Source organism: Marmota marmota, unplaced genomic scaffold (genome assembly GCF_001458135.2).
Source record: "Marmota marmota marmota unplaced genomic scaffold, marMar, whole genome shotgun sequence".
NCBI classification, from domain to species: Eukaryota; Metazoa; Chordata; class Mammalia; order Rodentia; family Sciuridae; genus Marmota; species Marmota marmota.
This window is the reverse complement of record NW_026000000.1, coordinates 6,166,266-6,192,687: the sequence shown is the minus strand read 5'-3', so window position 1 is coordinate 6,192,687 and position 26,422 is coordinate 6,166,266. Positions and strand designations below refer to the sequence as shown.

At 32.7% G+C, this 26,422-nt stretch overlaps 1 protein-coding gene across 3 annotated transcripts in view; it reads right to left on the bottom strand.

Moving 5' to 3' along the window:
• The window catches only part of Prkg1 (protein kinase cGMP-dependent 1), a 1,168,403-nt gene that overhangs the window by 82,345 nt on the left and 1,059,636 nt on the right, over positions 1–26,422 (bottom strand). For all 3 annotated transcript variants that reach the window (XM_048807597.1, XM_048807595.1, XM_048807598.1), the window contains exon 9: positions 18,096–18,170. In XM_048807597.1, coding sequence (XP_048663554.1) covers positions 18,096–18,170 — 75 coding nt within the window. The remainder of the gene's footprint in view (positions 1–18,095; positions 18,171–26,422) is intronic.

The window sequence follows — 26,422 nt, the reverse complement described above, 5'->3', positions numbered from 1 at the left end:
TGAATAACAGCCATCATTCTCCCTCTATGTCATAACCATCATGTTTCCATGGAAACTGGAGAGAAAGAATGAAATGGTAAAACACTTCCATTTTAGATCTAAGTTGATGAGGTTACTCTTCATTAGGAACCTCAATTGTTTAAATGGCAAGAATATGTATATTAGCTAATAAATATTATACAATAATGATTGATCTTTTGAAAACAGAAAATTATATTTCTAGCCAAGAAAACTTAACTCTTTTGAGTCTTATTTAGGAGTGAGTCTTAGAGTTTTTGTTTTCTTCCATATATTTTATTGTACTGTTTGAATTTTCTGTTATCATATAAAATAAAATAATAAAAGTGATCTTTAAAAAGAACAAGTTGCTACATACTTCTCCCCCACCTCCACTAATGCTGGAGATTGAACTCAAAATCACTCTACCAGTGAGCTACATCCTTAGACCTTTTTATATTTTATTTTGAGGCAGGGTCTCTCTAAATTGCCCAATATGGCCTGTGATCCTTCTTCCTCAACCACACGACTAGTTGGTATTATAGCTATGTTCCATATGCCTGACTTGTGACACAGTTGGTAAATACATTTTAATCTTTACCAAATATCTCTATACCAGTAAAGTTTTAGCTATATTTTTAGGATAAAAAATTCTTCAATGCACATAAAGAAGCTAGATAAGTCCTATGAAACCTGCTTGAAGTATTGTCCAGTTTTGATTGCTTCATATATTTTGCTTCTTTCAAAATCATAAATTAAGAAAGCCATTGCTTTTAGCATAAATAGGAATTAACTGTATTTGAGTCTCTGAAGGGATCCAGAGCTTCAAGCAAGGAAGATTTACATCTTGCTCTGTATATATTTTAACTAGCTTTTACTTTATTAAACAAGATATAAGTACTACTTATTTTGAAAGAGAGATATTCAGTTTTCTGAAATAAAGATCCTAACTTATAAAAAGCCAGGGAATTAAACAAAGCTTCAAGTAGTTGAGTAAAATGTGTGGGTTTTAACAAAGAAAACAAAGACAGCCCATTTTGCTTTCCCCTCAGTAAAAATAATGGGCAGTTTTTAGAGTGGCATGTTTTTCCTTTAATATTTCTTCTATAAAGATGGAGAGTTTGGCAAATGGGTGAGAAAAGGGAGCACTTTGTCACTCCTAGAGAACTCAGTAACAATCAATTTTGAGTGAGTGCTGGAACTTCCTGTCCACTAAAAACAACAGAACAAAGAGAAAATACCATGAAATTCATGACAACAATGAAATGAAAATCTTGGCAAAGACAGAGGAAGTTGCTAAAGAAAAAAGTAAATAAATAAAATAGAACCAAACCAAACAAACAACCTATCTATCTATTCATATTGCTTTTTATGTTTTCTAAAACAGATAAGGACTCAGTCTCTTTAAAGTCTAACATAATACTGGAATTTCTCATGGAAGCTAAGTTCTAATTCCAAACAAATATAGTTTTTTTTTGTATATAAGTAATTAATTATTAGAAAAATAACTGAGTCTGTGGAGGTTCTAGTATTTATTGGTATCTGGAAAATGTTTAATTTAATTGGTATCATAAGCCAAATTCTCATTCTTGACTTCCTCCTAAAATAAGAAGTACCTCTGAGGTATAAACATAGATTGGGGATAGGGGGGTGACACTTTCAACCTTAGAAACTAGGTATGAAAGTCATTCTAAAGAAATCATATATCTAGTTCCTAATTAATGTGCTGCTGTCTTGAAATTAGGTAGGAACACTGCTAGATTAGACAGAGCATATTGTGAGTTAAGAAATATACCTACTTAAAAAAAAAGTCATTCCCTGACATCCCTCTGTCCCAGAAAGGCTTAAAAGCAAAGAAAACCAGCAGAGGTGACCATGTTCACTTAGCACTATTTCTGGCTAGAAGGAACCAGCATTCTTTGAAAAATGGCTGACTTCAGGACCAGGGGAGAAAAATATCTGAAGAACCTGAAGTATCAAGGGAACCCTTGACAACTAATGGGTCATGTTAAAAGGAAACAAGAAACCAACCTGAAGAAGTTAAAGGCGAAATTATTGAATACACTGAAAATAGAAAAATCCATGAATTTGTAATGGTACAAAAAGTGAGAAAAAAAAATTACCAAGACTTCATTTGTCACCAAGAAATAAGTAGGCCCAAAGTATTTACTCCAGAAATTGATAATTAATAGAAAAGAATAAAAAAAATTATCCTCCCTATCCTGAATGCCTTGAGGGTAAATAATATATTAGATTTTTAGTTGATGAAGAAATGTTGTTAAGAACATAAGTTGACGTAAATCAAATTACATGGATGTATGATTTTGTGAAAATGAACACAAATTCTATGTATAGATATAATGCTCTGATTTAAAGAAACTACATATGATTTTTAAAATTAAAAAAAAAATACTTCTGCAAGAATATCCGTCCAATGACTGTTCAACCTTGGATTGTGTAACCTTGTCACTGCTCATTGAGGATGCTGGAATTATGGTTTCACAATAAATTTCACAATCCTCCTCAAAAAAAAAAAGAACGTAAGTTGAGTTAATTGATATTGAAACAATGATGGCATTGGATAATGATCATATTCAAAACCCAATAAGATAACTGATGCAGGTAGTGATCACCATTGTAAATTTAAAGATTAAACAGAATGTTGACGGGAACCTTCATAATTAAAAGAATAGCCTGTGACCTCATAACACACTGACCCAAACTTCAGGAAACTGAAAGTAAAACACCGGGGCACTATTTGTCTTCTGATATAATGACGTATTTTAGCATATAATAAACTTCCTAAGAAATCTTGTCCAAAAAGTTGAAAATGAATATAATTAATCTTTTAGACTTAAAGACCCTGTAGAGCCATATGGAGGACAGGGAGAGGCAAGATCAATGACACTATTTAGAAGCAGTAAGACAACCTGAAGTGGGGAATCTACACCTAAACTGGTTCTGTTTCTTTAACAACCTAAAGAGCTATTAGGAGAGATCTTCTAGACTGAAGGATACCTAAAGAGACATTACATGGGATGTGTGTGATTTCTTTTGATTCCAAATCAAACGTATCAATCATAAGAAACATTTGGGAAAATAGAGAAAAACTGAATAATTACCAGATACTCATTTTATAGGATATGATAATGATATTGTGATTATGTAGGAAAGTATCCCTCCATAAGTATCTTCATTTTTAGAAGATACTTATGGAAGGATGTATTTAGAGGACATGTTATAATATTAGTGATTTGCTTTAAAATATATCAGTAAACACCTTTTAAAGAATTAGACAAAGCAATTGTGACAAAAATGATAGCTATGGAATCTGTGTGTAAAAGAATAGAGCTTCATTGCACTACTTTCTTTGCTTGAAAATTCATGTAATAATACGTTTTAAATTTTTATCTTCTAAAATATGCTTGTAAAATGGTTAGGGGTCTAAAAGAGTATTTGGTGGCTAGTGCGAGTCTCCTTTCAACATTCACAAGTTGTATGACCTCAGACTTACTCTCCATTTTCCTTATCTGGAAAATGTGAATCTTTTCCAACTATAGTTTTAGGGTTACATGAACTAATTCACGCTTGGCCCATACCAAGTGCTCCATAAATGTTAGCCATTATTGTCATCATCATCATATTCATCATTGTTAAAAACGTAAGTAGGACTATGTTACACTCACACATTATGTTACACTCACACATCACTTTAATGTTTAACAAAGTGATTTCAAAACATTTATCTATGTCATTAATAATAACATATTTGGTTTTAATAGAATATATTTAAATTCGCTAGATTCTCTGGGATTTGGATTATTGATATCCCTTGATTACATACAATTACTGGTATTTATTTGGTAAAAGTTATACATATAAGTTACCACTTTCAAAGAATAAATGGAGTACTGAGTATAAATCAGACTTGATTTTTTATAGTTTAGAAATATATGGGCTTTTGCTGATTTTTCTGGTCCTCACTTTTATTAGTATTCACTTTAGTAAAGCTAAATGTGGGGTATTTGAACTTTCTGGTTGCTTTGAGTTTTTGTGAGTGGTGGATTATACTGTATTTTATAGCAAATAGATACTATATTTCCAATAAATATAAAGATAAACATGCATTGGAAACATCTTTGTTGATCACAGGATTATTCAAGCTTTCCAATTCTGAAGAGATAGGTTAAGGGTGTGAATGAGAATGCTTATTATTAAAAGGGTGACTCCAAAAAACTGCCAATTGTTCCCAGTGGCAGGATGTTTATTTTTTACTATAATTGCATCTGGAAATAGAATTCAAACATTGCAACCTGACCAGTGTTATTCTTCAGAAATTCAGTGAAGGCTCATGGTCAACTAATTTAATAACTGGCAAATAGAAATGAGTCCACTAGGCCCTGAGGGGGTCCAGGGAAAATGAGTGAAACTCTTGACCCTTTTCAGCCTCCTTAGTCACAAACATACCTGCAGGGGAAGGGGAGAGAGGACTGAAAAGTATATAGAAAGTTTTAATCTGTGCTTCTATCAAAGCAAGCCTCATATTATACACTTCAGATGACAGAATCAGTATATAGTAGTAAACAAGTCTATGCAAACAAAAATCATTCCTTGACTCAAAACATACTTACACTTTTCCTTTATACAGAAATGTCTTAATAAAAATCCTTAGACTGCTATAAATGCTCCATATAAGTGCTCAGATATCATTTCATAGTTCCTCTCTTTTTTCATAGTTCTTCTCTTATTAAATAATAGTCAACAATATAGTTACTTCATTTCTTTATAGATTTGGGGTTTCTTAAGGAGAGAGAACACATCTTCTCTTTTTAAGTACATGTCTGACATATTTGAATCTGAAAAATGTTGGCTTAATTTATTTCTCACAATAATAATGTACTATTCTTTGAATATGGAGAGGACCCTACAGCCCATCACTATATTGACATGTGCTTAGCAAGATGTGCACCTCATTACTCTTACTGTCTTACTTTCTCTTCTTGGGATCCAACATTTTCAAGTAACTAGTTGAGCAAAGGACTATAATCTAAATGTTTTATCATACCCATTATACATGTTTACACAGATACAAATACATACACACACACACACACACATATGAAAAAATCACAAAGAAATTCTACTATATACCATGCATTCTGAAAAAATGAAAATGCTGGTCATAATCCACTAAATGAACATTAGAACCCCTACTTATTTGTAAGCTATAGTTTGACAATTACACAAAAGGTCTACTGCTTGCTTCATAACAACCCCAACATTTTATTGTTTTAATTTCTTATTCTCCTTGAGGTCTTTTTAACAATCCCAGATCCTATGTTTTCCTAATCCTTGAATTTTTCCCCTGACCAAGATTCCCAGCATCTCTGCATTGCAGACGTCCACTTCCTGCATCTGAGGATGTACAGAGACAGCATCTTAAGGATTGGCAGGACTGCCTCCAATTGTTTTATGCTCTTTCCTCAATCAGCAGGAAGTCAAGTTGTCCAGCCTATGGCTTTTGGAAGCCCTAGGGGAACAATAATCTTGTAGACCCACAGCAGGATGACAACAGAGCATCTTGTTGGCAGAATCTATTGTTACAAAGGTGGAATTTAAAGAATGGCATGCCCTTTACTTCTAAAAGTTAATGAAACCATGTGGATAGAGCTTGTAATGTAAAGATGCTGCTATTCCGGGAGACTGTCACATTTGTGACTTTCAGGCCTCAAAAGCACCTCTATTTTTTGCCTGTAGCTCACTCATTCTCTTTTGTGGCAAATTCAATTTCACAAGATACACTTGTATTATAGTACCAATGTAATATTAGTCATCTATTATAGATGTTCATTTTACCTGAAATCTGTTTTTATGTTTCCCGTCTTAATACAATGCCATGTTTTACTATTATAACCCAAAGGGTTGTATGAATAGAAAGAAAATTCATTATATTATACACAAAGTAATTACATTTGAGGCTATTACAGTGACTTCACATCTGGGGTAAAAATTGGCAGTCAACAATGTGCAGAATCAAACTGAGATTAGTGTTTTCCCAGCTTTAGCAAATCTACCAACACAAACATCTTAAAACCAAAGTTTTAGCATTTGCTGATTCTGAGTCTCCTAGTGAATTAACTGTCTCATCATGCTTAAAATACAGCTTCTTTCAAGGAGTAAAAATAATTTTTTCTAAATCTCAAATATTAGGAAGAAACCTATGAATCCTCATTGAATATGGATAAGTTATGTTGTATAATTTGGTTTTATTCTAGCATTTGAATTAGTTAGATTTTGGCAAACCAACCCTTGTGGAACTTAAATCTTGGCAGGTGTCAATTATGATACATTTATTGCACTTAAACTTTTTTCTTGAAAGTGAAACTATAGGAGGATAAGGCTCATTTTCAATATTTAATAAAATTCTATGCTTGATAATATTATAGTGTTTCCCCCTATAATTTTGTATTTCTTTATCTTCTATTTATGTTGTTTGCTTTCATCCATGGATGATTTTCTCTGCCATCCCTACGTATTTAGTAATGTTTAGAAACATTTCTGATTTCCATGACTATGGTGTTGGAAGTTGCATTATAATGCTGATATCCTACAGGTAAAGGTCAGTGATGCTACTAAATATTAGCAATTAATAAGAGAGCCCTATACACAAATAATTATCTAGCCCAAAATATCAAAATGGCTAAGGTTAATAAACCTTATTTTTATGTATAGCAGTGCGATGTTTCTGTAATTACAAAAATTAGTAAAAGTTTGAGGCTTATGAGACAAGATTATCAATAAACATTTAGGTATAATGTCTATGAAACTATTAAAATTATCTTGATAATCGCATGTCTCTCTCAATGGGGATGTATTCTGAAAAAAATATATTGTTACAAAATTTTGTCATCATAGTAACATCATAGAGTGTCCTTTCACAAACTAAGACTGTGAAATCTAGATGTCACTAGTAACATAATCTTGTACATGTGATCTGCTGTTGACTGAAACATATGGTGAGTGTCTTTCTTGAGCTCCCTCCCTACCTGCCTATATATATGTTGGTGTTTGAAGCCACTGCTCTGATTGCTTGTGTCAGTGCAGAAGAAAATATTAATATTAATTGTCAACAGCTTTCTGAAGAAAAGGGCTGATGTACTCTCCTAATTCATGCTGTCACTCAAAAAAGCACCATTTGACATTTGGTCTCTGTTTACAAAGTTGTCATGTCTTCAATGGGCCTTCTGTTTTTGAGTCTCAAGGCAACTTTTTTGAGCCCATTTGAAATGAAGGGTTGTTATACAGACTAAAGCATATTCTTCATGATAGCTTAATTGTTTATGCAACATATAAAGTTTAAAAACTAAAACAAAACAAAAATACAAGTTCCATAAAGAGAAGTCTACAAGAATAAAATGCTCACTAAAGTAATGAACAGGGAACCTGACTTGAGAAAACAGCTCCTTGAATGAAACTGTGATATCTTTATAGGCCAGTTTTACTAGGATAATAGGCACATTTCATTGAAAAAAAATTTAGGGTCATTTTAACAAAAAACTTTTAAAAATAATGAACAGTTACTTTTAGACCATATGAGTCATACTTTTCCAAGTCTTTAAACTGAAAGTGGTCTTAAAGTCATCCTTTTAAGAAGCTGTCTAATCCCCTTTTCAAGGGCATTAGCATTATTACTAGTTGAGATGTTCAAGTCAGTAACTTATCTAGGTTGTATATATTATACAGTTTTTAAAGATTAGAGCTGTAGCTTTTGTTATATATATCTACATGTCTGGTATACTGAAGTAATTGATAGTTCATAAAGTTGATGAATGTTTGCCATTTATGCTGTAGAAGAAAATTTTATGATCCATGCAGATGGCTTTGAGTGACAGCCATGCTTCACTTCTATATCTTCCTCAAATAACTTTTTAAAGATGTAAATTAATATAACGGTGTTATGTTCATTGTATCACAGTGATTTATGCTACAAAATTAATCCATTACTTAAAAATCATTTTTTTTCTATATGGATTCATGGGGGAAATAGTAATATAACATTTTTTAGTTTCAAAGGTACTCTCTAATTTTCTAATGACATTTTATTGAAAGGAAGCCTAGCTTACTATCATACCTAAATGCCATATTAGAAAGAGAAAATGGTATGTATAATGATGAAAATGAAAAATGCTTTTTCTAAGGCTAATTTATTTAACTACTGTGAATTTTCAAGTGAACTTCAAGCATGACTGTGTGATTTTTGATAAAAATACTTTGAATAACATAGGCACTATCAGCAATACTTTCAGATTGGAAAAGGAAAGAAATACTCAGTGATCTTTGTTAAAATGTAGACCCACAAAGTCGTCCATGATCCTCAAGCATCTGTTTTCTGTTAACAATCAAAAAGGTCTTCATTATTAATTTAGAAAATAAGCAAAGGTGAAAATATTGTTTATATATGAAAAAAGAGGTGCCTTAGCATGCACATTCTGAATATCTTAGAAGGCTAGAGCTAAAAACTGGAGTTTTAAGATTGCCACTTTTTAGAGATTGGGAAACAGGCCAGCAGGGCCTAGGGTGCTTGCTCAGGTTCACACATATGACAGATGACAGTGCCAGCTCCATTGCTGTAACCAAGGCTCACTCTCCAAATTTCACTATGGGAATATGACCTCCACAAGGAACTCTTCAGCACTGAGTTAACAGGTTCAGAAGTTTTTTCCCTAAACTGGCTCAACCTTATATGCCAACCAGGTTTAGAATTATGCCATATTGCTAGGGGATAGATAGTGAGAACATGAGGTTAAGGGAATTCTATGAAATAGGCCCACTATGCTGACCGGTATGCTTTCTTTGCCAAAAAACAATCTGCCTGCAGCCCACCTGGCCTGAGGGGACAGGATAAGACACAGTCCTCAGCAAACTGAGGCAAGGCAAAGGTCCTGCAGTCAGTGAAGGTAATGAATGATGAGTGTCCAGAGAGGATGATGACTGGCTATTAAAGAGAGAACAATGAGTTGTTAATTTCGGAGATACTACTCCTCCTTTAATTGTCAGGATTGCTGACAATTAAACCCTATGTCCCTGCATTTGGTCACGTATATGGGGAAGATAGAGAAGACAGTGATTAAAAAGAGGGGTTCTGGGGCTTATAAAAGACTAAGATGCACCCCTTCCTATGGGTTTTCAGCTCCAAAGTTCCACTTCTTTTGGAGAAGTCAATCTCTACTACTTTCTTAAATAAAACTTGCTTTCTATGCTTGCCTCAGCTGCTTCATGGGTGTTTAGTCTTCAACACTGAAGAATGAGGACCAGGTCCTGATTGCCAATGGATCAGTATCAATACCGAGAGACATCCTTCACGTAAGATAAAAGAAGTTACCCAAATTATTACTTTTCAATTGAAACTGCTAAGAACACAAAGGGAACTATTAGGTTTTATTTCTTTCTGATTTTGTTTTTAAGTATCACATAATGAATGGGCTTAGTAAATCAAGTATGCTAAAAAGACACATCTAATACAAGATGGCTCTGATTTCTATGGAAGGGGGTTCTAAAAAGTAAGTCCAATCTCATTACCTTATTGGACCAAATTATCCATAGGCTTTAAAGAGCATTTGATGATTGAAGATTAATGTTCAGTTGTCATTAACTAATATGGCAACGGTAGAAAGGAAACATCTTCCTTTTTAGAAGGAAATAGAGTCAGCAATCAAATGCTTGGTCTGTTTTCACCAAGCAAGTCAGCAGCACTAGATTTCAATTATCTTTAGTCCTCTGCTCTGTCAATTAGAAAAGGTTGCATGCAAGGACATACTGGGATTCACATTTATAAAGTCTTACTACCTAGGGAGTCTTAAAGATAAGTGCTGCTGAGAAGAAATTAGCAAATGGCCTTTGAGAGACTAAAATTTTTTAATGAATAGAAAAAAATACTCCTATCTAAGGCCAAGTAGTTTTATCTTGAAAATCATTTTCTAAAAGAGCAACCAAGTCAATTTCAGTGTACTTGAAAGAGAAATTTACTTTGATGCTCTCTATAGTCACAAGTCACACTGAAGCATTAATCTGGTACTGTTGGCCTTAGAAACTGTTCTATACCCCTTCCTGTGCTGATTATAAGTACTGGAATTTAAAAGCAAACAGCTCTTGCAACGTTTAAAGCAACACATGAATTCAGGGCCAAATGCTGTACTTTTCTTGTTTCCTATCCTTTGCCTTGCAATAAAACTGAAAATAATTTTTATTGCCAAAAGAATAGGGCTGTCCTCTGACTTCTCAACCTACAAGTGGTCAGCAAGTTCCAATTCTGGTTTGAGGGCTATTTCATAATGCCATTCTCAGTGTTCATTCCATTTAATTGGCATATAGTTCCCATTTTGGAACAGGATATAGCTCTCTTGAATTCTTTCCACAGGAGAAAAAACAATTTTCTAGGCTCATTTCCCTGAGAATTGCTTAGATCAAACCAAGTTGTTTTAAGTAAATTGTTGATAAGATTGTGGGAATACTAAGATCTTTATTCCAAAATGCCTGGCAGAGAAATTCTAATAACACAGGGCTAGATATCAAAGTCTGTGTTCAAAAGAGCAACCCCTTGCTGGATTATGCATTTCAAATCTCTTGTTGTTGGATGCTAGGTGACCCTAGGGCATTTCAAAAGACCCAAACAATGCAGCCCTTGGTTCTGATTTGCATAGCCTCATGAGCTTTGAAAGGCATTTGATATGTGAATTTTCAAAGGCCTGAGCAACATCCGGTGTCAAAGTGCACAGAACAACCTCCCTGTGACAAGCAGAGTGTGCAGCTAAAGGGCTGTCTCTGTTAATGAAATGTAATGAGAGAACATCTTTTCCTACTGTCACATTGTGTCAAATAACAAGGTTAACCACCAAAAGTGATCCTGAAAATATCAAACAGATGAAAATGTTCTTTTGCAAATGAACTTGGAAACAGAAGGGGGCGGGCTTTCAATCAATGAGGACTAATTACAAAAAACAGGATTTATTCTTTCAAAAAACCAAGAGAGTGGTCCACACACAGACAATATTCTTGAAACTCCTTACAAAGGGCAAGTGCAGAGGTGACCGTGATACTTCATTGTTTGTGACAATAAATCAGAGGCAGGCCTGATGCCTCTGATGTTTTTGTGCATCAGTGTTTTCTCTGATGATGAGGGCCCTGTTTTGCACAGTAGCTGTATTTATGACACTCTCTATTAGTTTCATCTTTCTCGTTTACTTTTAAATTTTTCTTCTTGTATTATGAGATTCTATTATGAATGTCATTTTTCAGGACAAGGCAGAGACAAAGTGAATGCATTAGGAGTACTGTGTGGAGAATGGGGTGGGGCAACATGGTGATCATAAGAAGGTTATGTTTTTGGCACTTTGAACCTAGTTGATCAGTGTCCCTTTTTCCTCTTTATGCTCAAAGAGAGGCTTATGTTATCCCTGGGGGGGAAGGAGGTTTATGTACAAATTTATGCTACAATATTAGGAAAATATTTTCATTCTTTCTATAAGAATTTATTATTTTTAAAGATGTCTTAGAGTGGCTAATATTTAAACCTCAAAATAATGTCACCCAATGTTAGAAAAAAAGAGTAAGGACCTTCTTATTCAAGAAATCACATCAGAAAGTAGTGTAAATCCTATCCAGGGAGATGGTCTGGCTCTCCTTTCAGGTCTGTTTTCACCCTCTAAGCCTGGTCACTGTTCCATTTTCCTATACCTTATTGGCTGCCATCATCTCTCCCTGATTTGCAGACAAAAAAAATCTCTGCATCATCTTTGACCTCTCTCCCTTTCAGCCCTAAATATCTTTCGCATGCTTTTCTCTATTCATACCATCCTCATTCTAATCCTGTCTCCCATTAGCTTTATCTGGAAACATTCTGACTATTCTCCTTTCTTTTACTTTATACTTTACCAATCTCAGAAAAAAAAGAGAGCTCAATTATAACTTAAACAGCTCATCGGCTAGCTTAGAAGTCTGAAGTGATTTTTCCCAATTTCCTAACATGACCTACAAAATCTTGTAAGATTTGGCCTCTGTCATTCTTTCCTTTCTCATCTTCTCCATCTCCCTTCATCCCCCTCTAACTCCTATGTTCTAGGTCCCAGAAATTGGTACTTTAGTTCTTTGAATATGTAATACTGCCTCCTACCTTGAATTGTTTTTTATTTAACCAGTTTTTCCTCTGTCTGTAATGTTCTCATGCCTCTTGCCTAGCCTACACCACTAATTCTTTTTTTTTTTTTAATACCAGGATTGAACTCAGTAGCACTTGACCACTGAGTCATGTCCCCAGCCCTAATTTGTATTGTATTTGTAGACAGGGTTTGACTGAGTTGCTTAGCTCTTCTCTGTTGGTGAGGCTGGCTTTGACCTTATGATCCTCCTGCCTCCACCTCTCAAGCTAGTGGAATGACACACATGCGCCACTGCACCTGGCTTATACACTAATTATTGCTTAGCCAGCACCAACTAATTCCATAGAATTCAGGTAAAATATAATTAAAATGTCACTTCCTCAGGGAAGCCTTCTCAGAATGATTAACCTGTGTCCCTCCCACTGAAACACAAACTTCATGCAAGCAAGAAATGTTGTCTTATTCACCATTTTATATAAAACATTTGTAGGCATAGAAAATATTTTCTTGAATAAATGAATGTAAACAAAGAACATGGATGATGTTGGCGGGTGTGAGGCTGTGGGTCATCGCATGGAGTATTTAAATTTATATGTGTTTCAAGTGATCGTGCTTGCTAAAAAGCATGATCATGTCCCTTTAGAAGCTTTACATGAATTTTTACATGAGAATAGATTCTCCTGGAGAACAATATCAGGTCACATCAACTTAGATCATAATTAATGGCATGTGCAGATCTATATTTACATAGCCATCAGAACTTATCAATGGAAGTGTTTAGATGTGAATCCCTCTAGGCTTCTAGATAAGACAACAGAATATAACATCGTACAGCTAAATCCACCAGTTCAATTTGGGATAGCTATTTTTTATGAATGCCATCATGGTACAAAGTAATTTTGAAAGCATTGCTAGTTGGGACATACTAGTGGTGTTGATTGGTGCTTTTTTTTTTTCATAGAAATTAGTTAAAACTTATCTTCAAAAGCAGAATAAATTGATAATCAATAAGGCTTCAATTGAATCAGTTCAGAATAACAGATTTCTATTCATAGTACTATCAGGCCATCATTAACATAATGTTTCTAAAGACTACATAAGAGTATAATAAATGTTTGTAATATGATGATGATGCTAAATAGAAAAAATTTTATAAAATTTTAAATGCACTATAAGTACAATTATAAAACAGAGAGATAAGAACAGTTATTTCATTGACTTTCATTTCTTTATCTTGCCAAATTATTTTTTATTAATAGTTAAACAACAAATATTTTAACAAAAATAAACATCATTATACGTAAAAACATTGTTTATATTTTTCACCCTCTGTATGACCTTAATTGGGAATATAGTTGTTGCATATGTAAATAACCTTTATATTGAAGATTTTTATGATCAAGTATTACAATTAACAAACTAAGTTAAAATATATAGTAGGAATTTTTAATTGAAAAAAGTTGCCTTGCCTATCATTGCTGAGTATAGTATTCAACAATGAAGACCTCAATAACAGTCTAATTTAAAAAAAATTTATTTTCAGACATAGACTGCATTCATATAATCAGAAATACTTACTGAAATAAAACATTTATTTTTTCTCTTGATATTTCTGAACGGTCATGATTTTTACAAGACAAGCCTTAAAAGTGGAGATAGGACTCTATATTCAAAGTATTATATGACAGTGATTGTCATAATATATTTTTATAACTACAGAATGAAAAAATTGACCTATATATCAATCTTCCCTCTGATATATATATCAATTATAAGATGATTCTTACTATTAGAAAATTGGTTTTATATTTGGTAGACACATTACAAATCACAATGCTTTACTCATCATAAGTAAATTTCTAAATGTTTATTAAATGAATGAATACATAACCTCAGAGGAAAGTACTGTGTACATACTGTCACACACACTGCTTTCTGATCCAAATAAAGATTAAGGATCCTTTACTTTGATCTGAGATTGTCTCTCCTAATGATTTTGAGATTATAAGTCATTATTTTAAAAAGGGAAACCCTCAGTGGATAATTAGCAGTAATCAAGAGAAGTTTAAACATGCATGAAGGTGAAGTTGCAGCTGAGAATTACTGTAGGAAATAAATCTCCTGAGACAGGGTGAGGGCACATATCCTGCAGTAGAGATGTTTTGAAAACCATTTCACTGGTGGATTTCTCTCAAGCCATTTCTCTTGGACCAGTTTCCTAAGGCAAATGCTTGGTATGTTTTTTTTTTTTTTTTCTAAAAAGAATGGTCTGTATACTTTGAGGAATCATTCTGCCATTGAGCCTGTTATGCTAACAGCTAATGAGTTTCTCACATTTGAGTTTTTAAATGTCTCAGTGGAATCAGTCATTGCAGTTGTTCCTACTTCTTTCTCTTCTTACCCAAATAGGCACAGTCCATGAAGCAATACCAATAATAATTTCACATAGGTAAGTAATTCAATCACTTTAGTTGGATTTTAAGAAACATAATCTTCCACAGTTTTGCAAAACCAAGAGGACCACCTTACAAAAGATTCTGTTTATACAGTGAAGCCAAATCATCACCTGTTTCAAATGGTCCAGATTTTGTTGATCTATACAGAAATTTAGAGGTATTAACAGAATTATCCAGGGAGTTTAAGCCAATTAGAGTCTGTTCCTAGTCTCTGCACTGTAGGCAAATCTTCTAAGTTCCTTAAATTCAAAATGAAGGCACAAAGTGCTTAAGGGGAAGAAATTCAATAGAGAGAGACAACAATGCTAATACCAATAGATGTTTAAACTTGTTAATGAGACTAAAAAGCTTTCCTTGGCAATGAGTCATAGTTTGCCCCTTGTGAGTGATAGGACACCTAATTAAAAAATGACTTCTGACCAGGAGTGGTAGTGCATGCCTGTAATCCTAGCTAATTGGGAGGCTGAGGAAGAGGATCAAGTTCAAGACCAATCTGGGCAATTTAATGAGACTCTGTCCCAAAATACAATTTTTAAAAAGACTGGGGAGGTAGCTCAGTGGTAAAACTTTGTCTTATATGTTTGAGGCCCTAAATTCAATCCCTCAGTACTGCAACAAAAAGAAAAAGGAGATGACTTCCACCTAGAATATGATTTGTTAGAAATCTATAAAAATCTAACAGTAAAAGAGGCCTACAACTCCTCCAAGATTTGTTTATGTATCTATTTTTAGGAGTAAAAATAAAAATCTCTAGAATTTGGATCAAAGGTTTTAGTCATTTTTAATCAAGCCATTTTCAGTTTCTAAATAATAATAAATTATTTAATTATAAATAAATTAAGGAAAATGGGCTCATTCATTTAGGTTTAGTATGAATTAATCAGAAAAATTAAAACAAATCTGTCCTAGAAATTTGGTAAAACAGTTTCCTGTGTGTTTTTACAAACACACACATGCATTAAATACACACATGCACACACATACAAACACATGTATACACATATACAAAGAGGTGATGGATACATTGATCAACTTGATTTTGGTAATCATTTCATAATGTACACATAAATCATATCACATTATATAACCTAAGACTATATAATTTTTAGTTTTTAGTTGTACTTCAATAAAACTGGGGAAAATTATATATATGATCCCCAAATATGATCTGTCAAATCTATGAGTCAAATAAAACACCCAGAGAAGCACCTGGAGGTAAATAGTCATTTTACTTTCTTTTGTTGTTCCTTAACCATAAATAAATTCTCTTTTAACAAAATGTTATTGTTTTTATTTTAAAAAAAGACATTTATTGAATTTTTCCAGGCTAGGTGTAATTTAATGATATGCTAACCCAGCAAGAGCATTTTGCTTATGAAAGATTAAAAACTTTACTTGCTTAGGTAAAATAAATTTAGATAATATATGTGGAATAATTAGTATCTTTAAATACGACCATATATGAAATGGATTAAAGTATATTTCCAATGATTAATTCAACCACTTTTATGGCTCATTATAATTTAAAAAGTCTGAAAATACTGTCACCAATTAAATCTCAAAAATTAGCATTTTACAGATGTGGTAACTAAGGTAGAAAGACAGGTCTGACAAAGATCACTTGCTTGGGAAGAATTGAGTCCGGAGCAGAAACCAAGGATTCTGGCCTTTCACTCATGTGTTTTATGTTGACTGATTCTCTTTTGTTACCTGAACTGTAGTTACACCTTCCTTCCAATTGTTTGAGTCTGGATTTCAGTATATTAGTTTTCCTACTACCTTTAGTGTGTGCAGGTGAATTCATGAATGGACAGAATCTTGACATGTACACACTGTTATCTTTATAAGGTCAATAGACACTGAGAAGGAGATGACTAATTCACAGTTGCTTTTCCATTACTTATCAATTGTAAGCCTGTGATGGCCTCAACTTTTTGCAATAAATATGGGCTATACAAAAACTGTCACTAGATAATATATTTGAAGTTCAACAGGGAAATAGAAATAGTCCAAAGTATTGAGAATATATTAGTGTAAAATACTTCTGACTTTTTCTAGCAATTCTAAGACTAGTAACTCAAGTAGATTTCAATGGATATTTAAGATTAATACCGGTTATTGTATATATATAAACACACATATACATATTTTCTAAGGAAAAATAAAAACAAGCTGAAATAAATGATGACATAAATATGAAGTTTTTTTAACATAGAAAAATAAATAATTTTTTAGGAATAAAGTTCAACAATAACAAAATACATTTTTATATATTATGAGATTGAAAAGATACTTTTCATGGTCCCTCTGCCATCTCAGCGGTATCTGTTCTAGTACTAGAAGCGAAAGTGTACATTGAACATGAATTTGCATTTAAATGTACTAAAGGATCATAAATTGTCAGAAGAATTGATATTAAGTATCCATAGTATATGTAATCCCAAAGACTCTGTGGGATGTGGTATTAAAACTGGCCTATGTGATTTCCTGGGCAGGTTCTCATAGGGGCACTGTGAGCATTTGACCTCAGGATGTAAGTCTCTGTCCCTCCAAAACTCAAAGAAAACCAAAAAAAAAAAAAAAAAACTATATAGAGAAGAAATTGTAAATATATCCATATAACTTTTGAAATATAATTTTATGGGGTCAACATGTAGTATAGTCCCTATCATTTTTGCTCTAGGCCAAACGTTTTATCTTCATGGATTCTCAAAGCAAGAAAAAAAAATACTTTGATTTTTAGGTTCCTATAAAACCAACTAATCATATTCTGCCCATGAACTATCTATTTAACACTCACTGTTTTGAATTTAAAGTGTCCTTTTTAAGTGTCCTGAATGATAATGAAATAAGAATTTACACTGGAAGAAACTGGGTAGGATTATGATATTGTTTTTTGTTTGTTTGTTTAATTAGCCCAAAACTTCTGCAGAAAAAAATGCAATCTCAAATTACTTCAAATGTTTGTCAAACATTAAAGTTTTGGATTAAAGAAAACTATCCTTGTAGAAGAATTGTATTTTTAAACAAAATGATAATTGATAGGTTATTTATCATCTCATATCAATTCCAAATTAGTAACATCAAAGTTCAATGTGAAGTGATAATAATTGCAGCCTTGTAAATACCTCTAGCTTTATTACATTTTATGCAGTTGAATGCAACCACCATTTGTTCAGAAAATATTGTCTACAGAACAAATTACATATTTATATTCAATCATTTATACTTTATTTTAAACTAACCTTGTACCTTGTTTAGATTATCTTCATAACAAAATTAAGGTTTTATGTTTAAAGAGAGATATACTAAATAAGCATATTGTATAATAATTATCTTGAATAGTTTGCTTCATTTTATTCTCAAGTAATTAGATTCTTACTATCAGAGTGCTGGACTTTGTTGAGTCCATCAAAATATTTGATCTTATTTCTATTCAAAATCAATATTTATCAAGATAAAGGCAAAAGAAAATAGTATCACTTACTTTGCTTTTGCTTCTGCATCCTCATATGCTTTATTAGAAACATCGTCCAGCCCTCCAATCAAATGCTTGAAAGAGCTGTAAGAGGAAAAACACAGTAATTAGGACAAATACAAAGTAGTAAGGACAGAAACCTAGTCAATCACTTAAGGTGAAACAATTAAGGGCATCTAAAGAAAAATAAATTCAAACACTTAACCTAATGCGTCATTAATAAACATACCAGAGAGCAGATTTTTTCCCCCGACTCTGATATAAACTTTATGAGATCAGAGACCTTTCCTACTTGATTCACCTCCATAGTCCCCAATACTTAACTGTATCTGGCTATATGTCTGGTAAAGACAGATATTCAAATAACTGAGTAGATTAAAATATATGATACATTAATTTATATGCATCACAAAGTTAATGAGTCTTTTCATTATAATACTAAAATAACAACAAGATCTACCAACCACGGAGTGCTTACTATATGTCAGGTATTATAATTATCATTCACATTTATTAATTCAATTCTCAAGCTATAAAAGACAAGCATCATTATCTATACTTAAAATTAGTAAGCTAATCTTCAAAGGCAAAAAAATGTGTAGCTGATGGGAAAACAAACAGCAGGAGAGAATTATAGAAAAATCAACTCCTTTGAAAGCATGAAAAAAAAATCACTTTAGTGTAAAGCAGGTGGTTTACTTTACTCAGTCTATCAATATCCTACTATGTACCTAGAAATGTATTCAGACTTACTTTCTACAGAGAAGTCTCATCTATTATATATTTATAATATAACACTATAAAATAATGCAATGTAAACATACACACATATTATAATTGTCCTCAAAAAGCAAACAACAAGATACAGTAACTCTTAGGCAAACAAGATTTTGGTAATGACTAGAACTTTCCTTTTGTGGATGAAGAAACAAAAAATAGAGACTATACACAGAAATCTGGGACTTCACATGACAGTCAGAGCCCCACATACCAGGCACTGCCCAGTGTGCTTCATATGTAGTAACTAATAGTGTACAAGGACCCACTGAGTTAGGATTATTTATCTCTATTTTACTTTCATTTATCCCCATATTGTAAAGGAGGATATTAAAGTACAACAGGTTGAGAAACTAGCTGAGAGTCACACAGCCAGAAAATGGGAAGATTAAATGGCAGAAGGTGATCATTCGCCTTCCTACTATTCAAACTTACATTGCACTATCCAAATCACTATGCTTGGAAGCTAATTGTGAAATTTCTAACAATATCTGGGCTCTGGGTGGAAAGTTTTGAAGTGGTTTAAGAATCTCATTTTGATTTTAAATCTCTACTTTTATTTTTCATTGCTGGGGATCAAACCCAGGGCCTCTTGGTTGTTAGGCGAGTGCTCTACCACTGAGCTGCATCCTAGCCCTTGTATAATCTAAAATATGTAAATGACTTTGTGTGTTGTAATCATTAAACATTAAGTTATGCATTGTCAGGTCCTGAAATATCTTAGAAGATTTATTGACTTAAATTTAAAAGTTACTTAATTACTTTCATATATAAGTTGGTTGGAAAAACTGTAAAGTAGAACATGACACTGTGCCTGGGAGCTGGCTTCAAGGGGATGGAATAGCTATTATCTCAGACCCTTGGGTAATGATCTCATCTGGGAGGCAGAGTAATTAGAAAGTTATACTAAATGCAATATCTGTATACAAGAAAAAATTATAGACAAAGGCCTATGGAATCAAGAATCTTATTCAAAAATATGAAGTCTTCTGTAATCAACTGCATTAATTCATACTGAGTGAATGTTGAATGGTTAAAGGCAGTAGTTCTTACAAAATTTTTTAAAATGATATCAATAATAAAATGATTAATAAAATCCTCATGGTTGAGGAAAATTTTTAAATATGACTTGTGCCATTATTCTTTTTTTATATGATAAATTTTCTCAAGTTACCATAGAATGCTTTGTTCTTTGCTAAAACTTGGGAAAAGGCTGATTTTCAAGAAACCCTTTAGGGTTAGATGAGTTTATAATATAAAGTTTAAAATTAATTTTGCCATGAAAATAGATAATATTTGGCTAATTTTCTGTTTTCATTGATAAAAAACAATTTAATCCTAGAGTTAAATTACTTGTCCAAGACGACTATAATTTATCAGGATTCTAATCAGTATTCCATATTACCCATTCCCGTCCTTTATAATACCAAATCCAAAACATTGTAAGAACATTCTGACAAAGGAGTCAAAGAAAAATTTGAAAGAAAACCAAAGAATAATGACCATTAAAACTTGGCTTGTCCATTATGTACATTAAGAGAGCATGATCTTGGATAATTAAGCTCAAAGTAATTCTGAGAACTCATTTTTTAAAAAAATTTTGTCTTCCTCCTTGTCTTTATTTGAGATGAAGACATTTTAATCAGGATATTACATTACCAAAGAATTAATGAGTAATCTGATAAAAATATCTTCATTCTTGTTAAATGTATTAACATAAGAAATTCTGTTCTGTTCATTATACTAGATTAAAACTTCTCAGATTGCTTTTTGAAAATCTAGTTTGAAATCCTATCAGCAAAGTTAAAAGGAGAAAAGCATTTATATGGCAGTTCTGTAGTGAGCTGTAAAAGTAGAAAGCATCTAATTATACTAATGATTTGTAAAATAGTTTATCCATTTTTTAAAATTAGTAATAGTCAATGACAAATATCACATTTAAAAAGAATGAAAAAAATGAGTATCTGAAGTATGATTTTTTTGTTTTCTTAAATGTCCTTAATTTAAACCATTAATTTTTACATAGTTATCTTAATCCAAAATTTATTATTTTTACTACTAGACAAAAAAAGATATGTGTCCAAAAAAGCCTTGTGTCATTTGTGAAATAAATTCCCTCTAACTTTCATTTAAAATATAATAGATATTTTTTGTGCTATGGGAAATATAAAAAAACTGAAAGAAGAAATTAAAAGATTACACATAGTTATCTAATTACAAATAACAAGGGGGAACTTTTTTTTCTTTTATTTTTTGACTTCTTTCTATGCATAGATTAGCTGTAATTAGAAAGTAGTTATGACTCAATCTCCTAATTCTTAACTTAATATTATAGCATAAGTATTTAGTTTTTAAAACTCCTTAAGTAATATTTGAGCAGATGACTAATAGGCCACTGTATGTACATCTATCAGAATACCCACTGATGCATGTATACCCACTTATACATCTACTAACACATACACTCACATACACACATGTATTCAGATGAAGGAGGGGGTATGGTATGGTAACTATATATACAACCACAAATATTTGTATTCTAGATTATAGATTATACATATGGAATTTCTTTTGAAAACAAATGTAACCTGGACTATAATTTTGGCTTTTGATATTAGAACCGTGTCTTTTGTAAATGATTTTTATTTAGGAGACCATTCCAACCAAAATAATATAATATTTTTTGAAATATTAAAATATGATTCCTGGATAATATTCTGAATCTATCCAAACAATAAATCAAACATTATACAGTGTAGAATTTTCAAGCAACATTACTAAATTCCAAATGAAAGCCATTGTCTATACTGGTCAATGAGTAATTTAAGACATCTTGATAAGCATAATTGATGATGTTACAGAATTTATCCTTCTTGCCACAGATATGAAGAAATTACCATTGCATTTTTCCCTTTCACAGATGTTCTGTAGAAACACCTGCCATGTGTATGGACTCTCATTGTACAGATATTTATAAGAGAATTGCTCTAGTTATCAGATTCCTTTCTAATTATTTACTTAGGTCCTGTGCTTTTTTTTTTTTTTTTTTTGGTACTGGGGATTGAATCCAGGTGTGCTTAACCACTGAGCAACATACCCATCTCTTTTTATTATTTATTTTGAGTCAGGGTCTCTCTAAGTTGCTTAGGGCCTCACTAAGTTACTAAGGCTGGCCTTGAACTTATGATCCTCGTTCCTTAGGTTCCTGAGTTGTTGGGATTACAGGTTTGTATCATCATGCCAGACTTCATTATGACATTTCTTGACTAATAAATGGAGAAGACTTTTGTTGTCATTGCTGTATTCTGAAAGAGATTATAAGATGTTTTGACAACCTTATGAACTGAATGAGTGGACCACAAAATGTTATTTACCCATTATAACAGATCTAGGTTACTACAAGTAAATCATCCATCATGTTCAGCTTTTAAATTCACAGACATTATACAATTTATATTTTAAGCCTTATGAAATAAAATAGTCAAATTCATAAATACTCTGGACTTAATTTCATAAAAAAGTTAAGGAGACATGATGAAGTGAAATATTTTAATTTAGGGAATCTCAAAGTTTGTATCTCAATGAAAGCAAACTTTCATATGTACCTACTATTGCTTGTGGGGACTGTCTCCTGTTTATTTTCTTAAGGTGGGAAATCTAGTTTCAACAAGTCTCAACAGAATTATTTAAGGCAATGGATAAAATATTATCAGAAGTCCCTTTTATGTTTAATGTCAGTAGTTTAAATAAACTTGCAAGGTGGGGAGGGAAAGGAAAGAATGAAGGGAAGAAAGAGGGAGAAAAGGATAAAGGAAAGAAAGTAGGATGAATAAAGGAAGGAAGAAAAGAAGGAAGAAAGGAAGGAAGAGAGAGGGGGAGGGAGAAGAAATGAGGACACTTTCACATCAAGAATGATGACTTTTATAGAAATATTCCTTCAGGAATATCAGTTAAAAGGCTTCTTTTCATTCTAGGAAATCTGTTTTAGAACATTATAGTGGCAGTAGCTCAGTGGGTAATAATTTCAGTTATTAAGATGTTTTCATTATTAAGCCAAAACATCCATCTGAAGGGAGCTGATTACTCAGTGGTATGTCTAAAACGTGTATAATTTTGTTCTTCAGCAGTTGTGATATGATAAGACTTCATCTAGAGAGAAATGGGCTTTTAAATTACTAGAAAGGCAGTGTAAATAAAATGAGAGCATTTATATTTTACTTTTCGCTTACAAAGCACTTTTTATATTCTTAAGCCACATATGCATTCATATATCTATATTCATAGTTGATTTAAATAGTTGATTTAATATTTATGCTTATCTATCCTCTATTCTAATACAATGATTAGAATCTTGTATAAAAATTTTAAAACTAGAATCTCTTAAAATTCAAACTAGAGTGATAGAAAATCTTCTAACTCATATAAAGCAGGTTTGTTTCTTGATTACACCCTTAAAGTAAGATGATAATCTATTCTTAAGAGTGAAATGCTATAAGACAAAAAGAATCAAAGGAAATATCGTAAACCAGAAACTACTTCAAATATTTCACTAGTGCTGAGCAAAATGTTTGTCAAGTATTATTGGAAGCCTGGGCAAAGCCCTCTTGATTTGACAGGCTATAGCTTTAAGATTGTTAATCTGAATCTTGGCTAAATGCTTTTTCACTAAAAGATGTTTATTAAAAGAAAATAGAAAGTTAGAGCTCTAAGATGGCTCAGGATTCTTGTGACTTAGCTAAGTTTAAAAGGCATCCTTCATTGCTTTGACATGTTTATGGAAAAAAAAATCTGTTGATTCACATTGTAGCTTCCGGTGAGTGCTTTTATAGTCATTATTTTTTGTTTATTTTATTTATAACTAAGACAATCATAATTCTTATTGTTTATGCTATCAAGTATCATATGAATATATTTCTTTGATGGGAGAATGAGTTCCAGATAAAATTAAACCAACAAACATTCATAACCTTCCAGTTATCCTTTTTTCTATCTTATGCAGTGCCTACTTTCTACAGACTTAAGCTACTGTGGATTATGCAAAAAAAAGGTATATTCTTAAGGAATTTACAGTTTCATATTAGAGATAAATCACAAAATGTATAACACAAAGTTGGAGTTAGTGAAAGGCTGAGTATTTATCAGAAGGAAAGCTATAATGTTCATAAAAATGTTAGAGCTGGGGGTGTAGTCAGTGGTAGAACACTTGCCTAGCATGCATGAGGCCCTGGGTTCAATCCCCAGTACTAGAAAAAGAACAATTTTGTAACCCTTTCCAATCATTTATGACAGCAGAAATTAAAAGTCCAGTGATAGACATGTTTTCATAAAAATGTTAAGCTGGGGACTAACATTGTCTGTGTTTCAAAGGTTTTTTTAATATATTTTAATATATCAAAATAATAATTTTGATATATTATATCAAAATATAATAAAAAACATTAGAATAGTTTTATTGCAGTATCTTTGTAGTTCATTTGTAACCTACTTTTAAAAATTAGAAAATTTCTTATTACATTTTACAAGATATTTAGCTTATCCAAGTTTTCCAGAGGCAGTTTGAAATAGTCATTCACCAAAAAGTAGATTGTTTTAACTGGTATCTGATATAATTGATATAACCCTATAAATTAGAATATATCAGCTGGGACCAAAGGACAGTATATAAAAGGAGTTTAATTTACAATTATTGAGGGTAGAATGAATAAGATTTAGTGTTGGATTAGATATAAGGGTGTAAGAGTGAAAAGAAGAGAATTATTTAGAACAGGGGTTAACAAATGTTTTGTAAAGGACCAGATAGTAAAGAGATCTTGATTGTAGCTACTCAGTTATGTTGTTATATGTGAAAACAGTCATGGGCAATATAGTACATGCAAGAATAGGTGTGACTGTGTTCCCCCTCAAAAGTCCTTATTTTGTACCAGAATAACCTTATTGAAACCTCATAACTCTACGAAGTAAGTAGTTATCCCTACTTTATGGAGGGTTTGCACTAGGGTTTCTCAAACTCAGTGCTACTGACATTTTGACCATATAGTTCTTAGTTGCAGGAATTGTTCTGCACATTGTAAGATATTTACCAGTATCCCTGGCCTCTACCCAGCAGACACCAGTAGCCAATCCTTTAGTCATAAAAAAAAAAATTGTTTCTGGACACTGTCAGTATCTCCTGGTTGACAACAGAAGAGGAGATGCAAGGCTTAGAGAGATTATATAATTTATCTGAGACCCTAAAGACAGAACTTGCACCTGGGTGATTTTTTTCAAAAGCCATTTGTTGTACACTATGCTAATTACATTTTTCTTAAAAGTTTCCCATAAAAGAGAATTTACTCTTGAGACTATTGCTCAGATTTCCAAGTTAATGACTTTCATTTCCAAGTTAACAACTTTCATTTTCATCTAAATCTACATCTTTGAACTCTCCAGATCCATATTGTGGTCACTTTTCTCAGTGTATCTCACTTGCTCCTCAAATTCAGCTTAGCCATAACTGCATTTACCAGCTTCAGACAAGACTTGCCTCTCAATTTCTCGTCTTCCCAATGGTGAGATATCTGAAGGCTATCTATGACCTTCTCCTTTCACCCTAGCATATCCAGTTTACCTTTGCAATCTCTTTTGAGCTCATTCCTCCTTTTCTTTTTTACTTCCCCTGCTGCCTTATTCACAGTATTGACACTTGTCCTTAACCTCAGAAGCATCCTCCTTGGTCTCACCACCTTGGTTCTCTCTCACTCTACTCTTCTGTAAAAGATTCTGCAAACAGGATACAGCTTTCCAGTTAGCACTTAACTTGTTGGTACAGAAGCAACAGCCTAAAGGCAATATGACAGGCATAGCACAGACTTGAAATCAGACAGCCTTGACATTCTAATGGAGCTCTGTGACTCTGACCCCATCATTTGGCCTCTCTGATTCTCGATTTCCCTTTCTGGAATATTTTGGGGTTTATGTCATCTGTTTCTACAGGACTATTGTGACAATTAACAGACATGAGAGTGTTAAAATAAAATCATGACATCTTAATGCTCAGAACATTTACAAGTTATCTTCTCTGAATGTTTCTTTCCACCACTGATCATACTGTTTCCTCTATAAATTGAACCCTCTCAAGTCATGGTTTTCTGGTTCTGATTTAAGTTAGTCACTTGGATAATTCCCATTCTTTTTTCTTGTCTACCCTTCCTTTTCAGGTACGTTTTTGGCCTTTATTATTTATTTCTGACATTTCAGAGAAAGGTCATCTGAGCTCTTTTCTACTCTCATAATCTTCTGAAGTCTCTTATATTTGTTTATTCGTCTCTAGGACAAAGAAAGTAATTGACAAAGAATGAACAATCTCCCCAGCTTTAATTGTCAATAACTAAGCTCCATGTATCAATTACAAGAGAAGAATAAATGTCAAATTGACTCTTTTAGGATGGTGATTATTTCACGCCTTGGGTGGATTTATCTCTGATCTGTATTTCTTAAGATTATTTCAAATCAAAGTACAATCTGGCCCAGAAGCAGTGCAACAGACATTCTCACATTGTCACTAATGTGTGTGAGGG